This window comes from Grampus griseus, assembly GCF_964374135.1.
Source record: "Grampus griseus genome assembly, chromosome: 5".
Lineage (NCBI taxonomy): Eukaryota > Metazoa > Chordata > Mammalia > Artiodactyla > Delphinidae > Grampus > Grampus griseus.
In genome coordinates, this window is record NC_138998.1 from 88,309,543 (window position 1) to 88,322,591 (window position 13,049).

At 35.3% G+C, this 13,049-nt stretch overlaps 1 protein-coding gene across 1 annotated transcript in view; it reads right to left on the minus strand.

The window, feature by feature from the left end:
* TRAT1 (T cell receptor associated transmembrane adaptor 1) overlaps nt 1-12,011 on the minus strand; it is a gene marked incomplete at its 3' end in the record, with an annotated part of 34,536 nt that extends 22,525 nt beyond the window's left edge. Inside the window, exon 1 of the mRNA XM_082655046.1 lies at nt 11,938-12,011. Within this exon, the coding sequence (XP_082511172.1) occupies nt 11,938-11,944 (7 nt within the window). The 5' untranslated portion in view covers nt 11,945-12,011. The remainder of the gene's footprint in view (nt 1-11,937) is intronic.
* Nucleotides 12,012-13,049: the final 1,038 nt, after the last annotated feature.

Consider the following 13,049-nt stretch of genomic DNA (forward strand, 5'->3'; position numbering starts at 1 on the left):
ACAAATCTCTGTCAAGAAATTAGTTAGCATTGACAGCCAAAGGCTTTTTACAGATTTCAAAATGGGTATTCAAATTCCCGCCTGGGTAAAAGGAAGCAAGTGTCCCACATTCTTAGTAAAGATGAAATGGAAGACATTTTTAGTCTAGCTACTAAGATTTGACAAATAGTGACAGGTTATAAAAACTTTGGTTCAAAATTAAGAACTTCCATATTATGCAGAGTCATAATAGGCTATACTTTTCCCGTTTCTTTAATCCTTTGTCTGTAGTCATATTGATTCCATGCTTTCATTATTATGGAGAATCACTTATCACTTTCTACTAATCCCAGTACTGTAGGACACTGTGTGTTGGGATAAAACAATAATAACTGGAATAATAGTAACCCAGTTTTGTCAAGACTGGCCATAAGGAGTTTTCTCATACTATTTAGAGCTCCATGAGCAGATAATGGAGGGTTGATTCTGCTCTTCCCCTCTGCGAAGGCCTCTTTTTTCATTCCTGAGCTGTAAAGGGGGTTTTGTGGGATATTGCCTGTCAGTTGCCCTTGATTATCTATGGCAATCTTTACACATACATGAGTGACTACTAAGATAATTAGCCTAATTACAAATATATTTGTAAATATATTATAAAATATGAGATATAGTTACATACATATATAAAATTCGGCTAATTATCTTAGTAGTCATGTACCCATGTGAATACTGACCCCAGAAAAATAACTTGTGATTGTATAATACTATATATTTATGTATTCAGTCAGTATCTCTTCTGTGCCAGGAACTATGCTCTATATTAGGGAATCAAAGGTAAAGAAAACAGAATCTTTGCCCTCAAGGAACTCTGTTTAGTTGGGGATGTGAATATGTGAGCATATAATTAGAAATGCAATGTGAAAATAGCTACAACAGAGATTATGTTCCTTCATAGTCCCAACTCTCTCTCTGTGGCTGCCTAGAACATTTTAAGCCCTTTCAAAGAAATCCAAATACGCTAAACATAATAAGCAGAAGAGGCAAAATCTTTAATAGGAGGGAAATTAGCTTTACTTCCCTATAGCCTGTCTTTAAACCATCAAATAAAGACTCCCTAAATCCAGATGTTCTTTGTGTTGCTCTATTTTACTTATTTTCTGAATCTCAGATTTGACGTTTGAGTTGTTAATTTTCTTTGAATTATTAACATTGCAGTGGTTGTTGAACTGCCCTCTATGTATTTGAGTTGCTTTATTTATTTTTTGGCATCATTTATTTTTAAATGAGCATAGTTAGGCATAGTGGTGATTAAATATATAAAATATATATTTATTTATGATATAGATGTACATATACATATATGCATATAATTTGCATATCACTTATTCATCTATACATTGCTTTTGTTTGAACTAGTTTGTGTCTCTTTTAACACCTGTCTACTAATGTCTGCTACCTCCTTAATTTTGTACCATGTGGTTAGATGTTCAAAATACTATATGCTCCACAGAGAATAGGACCATTTCTGCCTTCTACTCTGCTGTGCCAGACATATACTACAGGATTTATAAAAATTTTTCAAGAATTAATAAATGGGAAAAGTTAACTGATAATGGTAGTGAAATGAGTGGTTTTATTTTCTTTCAGGGAATTTTTATATTTCATAAAGTATTAGAAAACTGAGAAGACTTGAGCAGTCTTTTATCTTCTGCAATAGAGCTACCAATTAATTTGGCTAAAAACACTAACATTTGGAGGTGCCTAATTCATTCATCATGAACATAATCCCATAAATACTTATAGAATTCTATAATATAATAAACTATTTAAAATATATTAAAAATTCTAGTTATATGATACTGCACATATTTTTAGATTTGATTTTTAAGTCTAATTGTTTATTTAAAAAACAAGTGCCTGCTGAGTATAAATTTTAAAAATTCCAACCATCAAATATAGAATAACACTTAAGGTCCTCTATTAAAACATAAATGGGACACTAATATTACACTTATTAACCTTTTTAGAAAAACTTACCACTGTGTTTGGGGGATTTTTACCATGTTAGTATGTTATTTTTAGTGGTTGCATAGAATTTCATAGTGTTACTGTAATATAATTTATATACCCAATTCTCTAAGATGGACATTCTGATTTTTAAAACATTTTTCTTACAAACAATAACGCAAGAAACTCCATTGGATAGACATTTTCCATGTATGTGGACTTATCTGGAGAAAGTTTCCTGGGAGTAAAATTGCTGGGTTAAAGCAAATTTTTAAGGCAAACTTTCAGAGCTCGATTGTTCCCCACCTCCTGTTGATAATAACCCCTTTCAGGTGGTTGATATAACTATCATGGTGAACAATCGGGCCAGCAAGCTGTCTCACTTGCCAGATGGGTCTCAGTTTCCCTCTTTGCTGTCACAGTATAGGGTTATTAATTTCTGATTTCTGTTATTAAAGTAATGATTAAATTAATGATTCTATTATTAAAGAGTTTTCTTCTTTTCTTTTCCTTGTGTATGTCCCTTAAGGACCCACAGTCTAGATACAGTTCTAAGTTCATTGACATTTTAAAGCAATTTGAGTGCACACACTATATTTTCTATTGTGGTATGTTACAACTATCATTTTAGGTTATTCACTCAGCCAAATGTAGACTCTCATCACTCACCCTCTACAGTCAGTGTTTGGTGACACTGAAATAAATGAACTTTAATTGCTACAAAGAGGCCAGACTTATTATACACATCATGTATGTTCAAAGTTAAAAACAATTAGTAAACTCAGATAAGCAAAACAAAAAGATAAGAATCAACTCTAATCCTACTATCAAGAGACAATCCCTGTGAACACCTTGGTTAATACAATTCCAAACTTATTATTATTTTCTGAGTAGAAGTTGTTATGGTCGGAGGCATAGGATTTAGTTATACTGACTATACTGTTATTTACATTTCCCCTGATAATTTTATAGCATGAGTCTTTTCCTATAAGCAAAATATTCTTCCATTTCTTTTAGCTGCTGTCTATTCCACTGTATGGATTTTCCATTATTTATTTATTTGTTTGTTTGTTTATTTATTTATTGCGGTACGTGGGCCTCTCACTGTTGTGGCCTCTCCCGTTGTGGGGCACAGGCTCCGAATGTGCAGGGTCAGTGGCCATGGCTCACGGGCCCAGCCGCTCCGCAGCATGTGGGATCTTCCCGGACCGGGGCACGAACCCGTGTCGCCTGCATCAGCAGGCGGACCCTCAACCACTGTGCCACCAGGGAAGCCCCCATAATTTATTTAATCAATCCCTTATCGTTAGACATTTAAGTTGCTTCTAATTTTTAGTTATATAAGAAATCTTGTGATGACTAGCTTTAGCTAAAACTATACACCCAACCTTAATTTTTTTTAAGGTAAAAATTCCTGAAGGTGAATTGCTGGATCAAAGGACATGCACATCTCAAAGAATTTTGGTGTCTTGAAGGCCAGTATTTTAAAACACAATACTAAGCAGACCCTGCTCAGGTCAATTTGGCCTCTGTTCCTATTAGTTCAGTTGGCCCTGACTTTATGTTGATGGCTCTTTCCATTAATCCTTGCTCCATCAACCACCACTCTTAACCCAGCTACTATCTTTACACACACGATCCCCATACACTCTTCTCCTCCATGGTTTCTGGAGAAAGTTGTCCCTTTGTTTTTTCTTTGGAGCCTGTGACATAGGTCCTTCAGGAGAAGGTACCTGCTCCTATCTCCTCCCTAAACATAGAGGATGTAACACTTTTCTTTCCTTACCATAAGTAATTTCCACAAAATGTTACTTTAAGTTTCCTGCCTGTCTTTTAGGACTTACCTACTATATCCACCCAATAATATACCATGCTTCAATCATTCTGAAGCACTTGCAATTTTCAGTAGATACCATACTTACCATTTCATGCCCTTATGTCTGTATATTTGCCCCTTTTCCTGAAATACTTTCCCCCTTGGCCATCTGACAAACTCCTAGTCATCCTTCAAAAGTACCTTCTTTCTGAAGCACTCACTCACTAGACTGTGAGCTACCCAAAGGACAGAAAGAATGATTTATTGATCTTTATCTTCATTCTTTAATTTTCTCATTGTACCTATTGTTATGGGTATTCGTTAAGACATATAATGAAATTTGTAGAATAGCATTTCTTACTAATAGATGCTCAATAAATGGTAGCTATTGTTATTATTATTATCTTACTCCCACTATTATTTTGGCAACCTATTCAGCACAAAGTAGGTGCTCACTAAACATGTGCCAACTAAGTAAATGAAGAGTGGATGAAGAAGGATAAATGTAATAACCAGGTCCAACAGAAAGGTTCTGATCAAGTATGACATCTAGACACATCCACAACCCAGGAAAAGACCAAGTGAAGATTCTGCTACATTTGTCTCTAGTACTATTGAGAAAGGACCTATCTATCTCCCAGCGGCTGGGAAACAGATCGCTGTGAGAAGAGTGCTCACTGTACCTTTGGTGAAACTACTCATCAACCACAACCTAATTCTCTCTGCCCAGAATTTATATTGCCAAAAAAATCTAATGATTATTATTTGTTTCCTAGGAAACTTGATACAAGGAAGTTGGAGCTAACAGCTAGCTACCTGATTAGATTTATAGGGGTGGTGACAACTATAAAGGTAAAATTTTATTTTCTTGTTTAGAAAATCAGTCTTTGGGAAGTTTGATTAGTGTCATTAAAATCTCCAGAAAAAGAAATTTAGAAAATAACACTAGCTGAGCTCTGTTGCAACTCTAGGATGTATATGCTTGCATAAAACTCAGATGCTTGCATAAAACATAAGAGTCAGGGTGAGTAGAAACAATCTCTTCACAGACCACATAATAATTTTGAGAAGCATGAAATGGGGATGTGCTTCCATTCTCTTCTCTTCAACCTTTACCTTAAAGACCTAATATGTTTGTTTTTACGTATTCAATGCACACTCTTCTACTATGAGAACAGAAAAATGGATGTTTTCCTGTATGCTCTCAACATGGTTCTACCTGCATGAACCAAGAGTAACCTCATGAAATTGTTGTTTTGTCTAGCCATTGTCAGAGAGAGAATGACTGAAGATTAAGTACTGCACTTAAAACTCAAATTATTGTTTTGGGCAGATGTTCTTTATTATTTCTTTTTATTTTCAGCCTGGAAATTATATACCATAATATAAAGTAGCATAGTATAACTTATCTAAGAACACAACACATTGACCAAAAAGCTGCACTGCTTAAAATTAAGAATTTGATGGATGTTTGGATAATTTACCTTTAGCCAAATTGGGTGACTTGTAACCTTGCTTTAGAAATAGTCCAGTCTAGAATTATTGCATCAAATCCCCATGACATATTTTAGGAATTTGTTCATTCATTTATACACATGCTTAAAGGGTACAAAACTGATTTTGGGAGGAGATTTTTGACCCTCCCTGTAGGTTTTCCCAGAATCAACCTCTAAATGGTGGCTTCGATGATTTCTGTACTGGGACATGCGCCAGTTATGTTCCCAAGATTTCTTAAGGGAATATCAAACTTGCTTCCATCTCAGCTGATGACCTGCCTAAAATAGCAACAGAGAACTAAACTTCAGGTTGTAGCCAGAATATAAAAATTAACTCTCTGTCGCTCTTTTTGTTCTCTTCCATTTCTACATTTTCTGTCTTTGTTATCAGAGCAAAATAAAACTCATTTTACGAAAAAGAACCAACTGTATGAGACTTGCTGTTGAATTTATTAATTATAGAGATGCTATGGACTAGAAGATATTGCTTAATACATCACTTGGTATCAGGTATAAGAAGCTGAGGATCTCCTTAAGAACAGGTACATTTTTACTCTTATAATCCATGTGAATATTGTCACTGGTCATCTGTCTGGCCTTGTGTATCATCTGACACACACTCTATCTTAATTAAATCTCTAGGAATTATATGCTACTCATGTTTGTGAACTAATCGTACACCTTGCTCCTTATTTTCTCTTTGTGTTGATTTATTTGGTTGTCCTTTATACTGTTCTGTGTACTTTTAATACCACTCTTTCTGAGGGAAGGGTAAGAGAGCAAATAAATACATAGAAAATTATAACAAATCTCTAGAATTTATTACCCTTGGGAGAACTAGTAAAATCAATCTCCTTCGTACTTAGTTTTTTTCCATTTCTCACAGCATCTAGTATTTAGTATATACTGTGGTTTGGGTAAATAAAATATAGCACAGTATAAAAAGGTGTACTTCAGGGCTTCCCTGGTGGTCCAGTGGTTAAGAATCCACCTTCCAATGCAGGGGACGCCGGTTCAATCCCTGGTCAAGGAGCTAAGTTCCCACATGCGGTGGGACAGCTAAGCCTGTGCACCGCAACTACTGAGCCTGCACACTCTAGAGCCCTTGCACCACAACTAAAGAGAAACCCGTGTGCTACAATGAAAGATCTCTCGTGCCGCAGTGAAGATCCCGCATGCCACAACTAAGACCTGACACGGCCAAATAAATAAATAAATATTAAAAAATAAAAAGGTATACTTCAAGGCAGTAAGCAGAAAGCCCTAATTTCATTTAAAAAATTACACTAATTCTAGCTAGAAATTATCCTATCATTCGCAAAAATTATATTTCAATTAGAAATTTTCCTTTCTCCTTTTTAATTAAAGGGTGCACTGAAAAGTTGTATTAGTCCATTAATTGCTACAAGAAGACAATTTTTCTCTCAGCTACAAAGAAATAACCAAACCAATATCACAAGACTACACTTACACTAAAGGCTTTAGGTAAGTCCTAACAATTTTCATGAAATATGTCAGCAACTCCAAGGTAAGAACGTGGACTACACCGCACAGTCCTTTAGGGCTGGGTTTTGTCTTTGCTGTAACAGTAAATTTGTTTTACATAATCAATTGGAGGCCTTTTAAAACACAGGCTGAATTCTAACGTGGGGGGTTGGTTTAGCATGGTCTCCAGTGTTCCTCTCTTTTTAGGAGTCTGTGATTCCTTTCTAACCCTTCTGCTTTCCAAGATATTTTTCTTTTGTAATGTGATCTGAGTTACAAATAGGAAGATTTTCATTTAGAAGCTTTGTATTTCATCACATTCTTGGTATCTTTCATAATTTGTTGATTGACAACAATAAATGCCCCCATCTTGATAAACGAAACAAAACACACAGAGATAAGAAGATATTGAATAGCTAAATGATGGAGACTTTCAACTTGAATGGTAGATTTGTGTAAATGTTCACATACACACACTCACACACATACTTTGTACCTCCCCTTACCCAGTTACTCTAGCCCCATGTGGGTATCTATTCAATACAGACAGTCCCTCTTATAATAGTGCGTGTGCAAAGTACCTAAAAATTCTTGCCTGACAAATGCTATCTTTAGTATCATTATTCATTAATTGCAATTACTTTCATTTACGTAGCTTTTATCAATTTAAAAAGAACTCCTACACAATTTTAATTTAACTATTTGTACTGTTAAAAAGCCAAAAGCATCAGGAAGTTGTTAGTGAGGCAATGACAGCTAGGAAAACCATGATTTCAGTTTCTAAACAGCTTTCAACTACCAGGGGCTAATAGTAGTAGGTTTAATTATAAGACCTCTGACTCATTTAAAGCCAAAAGTTCTTGGCAGGTGCTGTCTTTGGAATTCACAATTACATGTACTCTGGAAGGAAACCCAGCTAAGCAAATGTAATGTCTTTCTGCTGGCAGGTTTGATTCATACAGGAGCCTTTTCTTAAACAATTAACAATAGAAAAGCAATACATATAATGCCTTAACTATTTCTCCTTCAGAGGATCTGTAACTGAGACAAGTGTGTGAGTTTATAGTATATAGGATATGGCTTCCCTTGATGGTTTCTCTTTCTTGGCTTGTAAACTCTCTCAGAGCAGTGACCATCTCTTCTTTGCATTCCATGAATGTATATATTTATTTTAGGCACCCTAGAAGGTTCAACATGAAAGTTCTGATATTACAATCCCCATGGATTCTACTCATAAAATGAATGTTTCCTACTGTGGTGATCGATTGGTGTCAAACTAGGCACATGCTTGATGACTCTTTGATGTGGCCTGTTGTCACTGTCCACACAGCCTCTGCCACCACTGTCCATCCCCATCATCCCATCAGTAAAAGGCATTAGAGTCATGGACTAATCACTGGAAGAGATTCTCAAATCTAGTCCCAGGCTTTCAAGTAAATAAGATACTGGTTTTTTTTGTTTTTTGGGTTTTTTTTTGCAGTACGCGGGCCTCTCACTGCTGTGGCCTCTCCCGTTGAGGAGCACAGGCTCCGGATGCGCAGGCTCAGCGGCCATGGCTCACGGGCCCAGCCACTCCGCAGCATGTGGGATCTTCCCGGACCGGGGCACGAACATGTGTCCCCTGCATCAGCAGGCAGACTCTCAACCATTGTGCCACCAGGGAAGCCCTAAGATACTGTTTTTAATGCAAAATTTGAAAACTGCCAAATTTAAATGTGTCTATTGTGAATAGAAGGTTATTTGGGAAGTGAATGATATATGTCAGGGAGGGGCCATGATGGGGAGAGGGACAATGGCGATATGAAGCTTTGGAACATCTGTTTTCAAACAGTATAGGGAAAGAGGAGTGTAGTCACTTACTAGCTGTGTGACTTTCTGCAAAACACTGACCCTCACACTAAGCCAGCTGTAAAACTGGAGTTCAGATCCCCACCTGTGTGATGTGAAGGTCCCCTCTTTCTAGTACATCACGATTCCTCTTAAACAATACTTGCTGAATTTAATGGAGGAAAGTGGACATACAGGAGTGAGATGGAGGGTAGATTTTAAGACAGTATGTTATGATTCCTCCAGTACTAGACTCTGTCTCTTTCATAATTAAAGTTGGAATTGGTAAACTTGGGAAATCCTATTGGGATCGAAGTGCTGCCAAATTCCCTGCTGTAGACAAACCTCTCTTTATCTGTATGTAGCTGCTCCATTTTGTGTATGTACTTATTGTTTCCTATTGGAGAAGCACCTTGGTAAGAGCCTCTGAAGATGGCATGAGTGTGTGGAAACTTTCATCCAACAAAATACTGTAACTACTATGTTTCTTTAATGTTTTAAGAAGGCCTGTTAATTTTTTCCCTCTTCTCTTTAATTCAGGAATGCTGAATAAGTTAAATGAAAAAAAATGCCTGGAAAAGGGTCCAGTATTTATTTATGTATTATTAACTAGCAATTTGTGGATATTTATTTCTTACAGCTGTGACCTTTAAGTGGCAAACATTCCTGGGTCAAGTTTTCTTGAAATCGCCTGTCAAATGTTACCTAAATTAAATGATGAAACACTGTCTTTGACCTATTTTTAATTTAAAGAACATCTGAGTTTAAAAGATGATTCATAAATCAGTCCTATCTAGTCTCTAAAAGACAGGCTTTCATTGTTCTCAAAAGGTGAGTGAGGCTCACGGGAAGAGAAAAGTGAGAAAAGACAATGAAAATCCTTTTTTTGAAAAACAGCGAGGTGTAACTAAATTGTGAATCATTGTTTAAATTAATGGTAGCCCAAAGGAGTTGTTTTTGTCTTTGATTTAGCTAATATTGATTTTATGTGAATGCAGAAACACAGTAGAAAGTAGGATGCTGGCACATTTATTGATGCAGTGACTACAAGGCATATAGGTGGGAGAAAAGGAAAGACTTGGGTTTTTCTTTTCATACGTTGTTTTACTCAACTAGGAATAATCTCACTTTTCCATTGTGTTCACACTTATTTTCTTTTTTACTTCACCTATCTAATGTAAAAAATACTATAATCTGAGTCTCTCCTTTCACATTAAGGATTTTTGGTTTTTGGTTTTGTTTCTTGGCTTTTAAGATCTATGAGGCTTTAATGGCAAATACTGTATACATTTTATCTCTTCTGTGGAACCGTAGGTCTTAACTGACAATGGAGGACTCCTGTATAGCACCTGAAGGGATCTAAACATAAACTATGAAATACTGTGAAGGAAATTTTATCATCCCTTCCAAATTTAAAATTAATTAATGAGAAATAGTTGAACATCATATTCACTGCCTTCGGCCTTCCCACCCTTGCCAAGTTCCCCATGACTATCATCTCATAGCAATTGTTCATAGTATTGCTAAGTCCATTTCTTGCAGGGCACTAACAAAACTGGAACAATTGTTTTTTTTCTTTGCTAATATATGTACCTGGAAAAGATAAAGAGAATTGTGAAAACCATACATCAGTTTATGTTCCCTGTGTGATTAATCCAATCAATCAGTTTTAAAATCCATGGAACAAAACACTGGGAAACAAATTCACAGGAATTAAAATATCTATTATCTTTATAAATGGCTTATACATATTGATATTAAAAATACTGTTAGCACAATTATAAGCAAAAATGTAATTAGACAATTCACAAATGACAGAATTATAAAGTTTAAAAACCCATGCAAAAATTTTCATCCTCATTATAATCAAAGTAAAACATATTAAACAATGGGTTAAACATGTTGTGCTTATCAAATTAGTAAAGATTTTTTAAAATGAGACCAGCTTGTTAAGGAGAAACACTCTAGGATGAGAGTGAATTGGCATCAGCCTTGGAAAAGCAATTTGGCAATAAGGAGACTTAAAATGTTCATAACTTCTTATTCAGTAATTCCATGTCTAGAAATCTTTCCTAAGAAAATAACCCTTAATATAGAAAAAGCTATAGAGCTGTTCATCTTTCTGTCATTTAAAATATAAAAAGACTGTATACAACATTAATGTCTAACAATAAACAACTAAGTAAACTATAACACAAAAGATGTCACTTTGTGCATTTATGTAAAACAACTAAGCAGAAGTTATCATAAAAATGGAGATGGTTATGTTAGTGAAAAAAGCTGAACATATGATTTTATTTACATTATTATTTCAGTTATGAAGAGCAAACCATGAAGATATATAGAAGCAAAAGTTGGAAGGAAATACAACATAATATCTTATTTTTCTAAGGTGATGAAAACTATGTAAATTTTTTTTCATATATATTTCACAGTTCTCCCACTTTATATAATAAGCATGTCTTCTCTTATTACAAAAAGATGCTTATTAAGGAAGTTAAAAGTACGTAAAAGAATAAAGGAGGAATGATAGATGATAGTCAATGTGGAGCAGACATTCGGCTAATCAATGTGGATTCAACTCTCATAATCAATTCCACAGGTGATGGGATTTTCACTGGTCTTTGCAAATTGTCATCTCTCTGAAAGTTGATGATTGAATTGATTTCTGGGAAGATAATATAGCGCCTAAAATCCAAGGAATTAGAACGTTGTTACTCCTAACCAGCTTTATTTTTTTTAACTTTATATTTTATATTGGAGTATAGTTGATTAACAATGTTGTGTTAGTTTCAGGTGTACAACAAGGTGATTCAGGTATATATGTCTCTATTCTTTTTCAAAATATTTTCCTGATGAAGTTGTTACATAATATTGAGCAGAGTCCCCTGTGCTATACAGTAGGTCCTTGTTGGTTATCCATTTTAAATATAGCAGTGTGTACATGTTAATCCCAGAATGTTGTTACTCCTAACCTGCTTTAGAACTAAACTAAACTAAAGAGGAATATGCATGGTCAACGAAAGTTCCTTTAAAATTAAGTACTTTAAATGGCGTGATTATCAAGGAACAATTACTGAATAGCTACAACCAGCTTTATATTATAAAACACTGTCCAACTTTTTAAGAGAAAGTAGTCAATTTATGCTTATTAATATATTTCAAAATATGTCCTAATTGTGGTAAAAGTTATCCCACATTTAAAAAATAATTCTGTAAAGTAATTTACTTTCCAAACCTTAAGTGTCTTTTTGCTAGAGGCTTGGAAATTATTATGTAAATTCTTAGGCATAGGGATTGAACACAAGAATTTAAAATGCCACTTACCTGGCATGCTTCTTTTCTCAGAAAAATCCTTCTGTAGCCATAGGCAAATGTATGGATTAAAAATGCTCCCACAAACTTTTTTCTAAGTAATGTTGCTCTGTTATGTTAGAAGCAGTGTGGCAGTAAACCTTGTCTTATCTGTACCTCAGTTTTTTCTCTCTTCTGTTTCTTAAAATCTTTTGTGTGTACTTTGTTCAGTTACAAACAGGAAATGTGGTGATGGAGGCTTCTAGAGTTTTGATCTGAAACCAGTAAGCTGTTAAATTTTTTGTGAAACGTGAGAAGAAAAATCCCACAGGCCTCTGTACTCTGCTATTTGAATTTTTATCAGTACCTAAATCTAATTTTAAAACATATAATAAGTCAAGGTATAAATTAGACTAGGAGGGATTCCCCATGTCTCTGGAGAGAATCTGTGGATCTCCTCCCAAGTGAGGTCACATGAAAGCAAAATAAAATATACTAAACTGAGGAGGAAACAGTAAGAAGCCCCCAGGCATGCTCAGCTGTTGATTGTGTTTTCTTTGAGGCATGTCAGAGGAAAGAGAATTAACACTTTTGAACACTTACTGTCTATCAGGTACCTTCTGTACATTATCCCACGAGGAGATAGGATGCCTGCCTTTCCCCCCTCCCCAATCCTTGCTCCAGCCAATGTGAGTCCCTCTGTCCAATCTAGGGTCACGTGGTGACAAGCTCCAGGTCTCTCCCACCCCCGAGTCTCAATATCAGAAGTTCTTAAATGTTAGTGTGCATAAGTATGTTATTTGGCATTCGTTTAATATGCATATTCCTGCGCCCTACTGAATTAGAATATCTGGAGTGGAAATCTGCATTTTCACAATTACCCTTGCTTATTTTAATATAGGTGTTGTGGACAATTTTCTGAGAAACTCACATATATTTTATAGTGAGTAGCATTTTATTTCTAGCCTCAGTTGGATAAAAAATTGTCTTGGTCATATCTATGTATACAGTTTGTATGTATACCTGTTACATACTATGTGCTTATGAATATTTGCTTATGTAACTTCACCAGTTTTCTTTAATTATAGAAGAATGACAAGTCTGAATCCAGTTTATTACAAAAAGAGATGTACTCAAAACTTTAA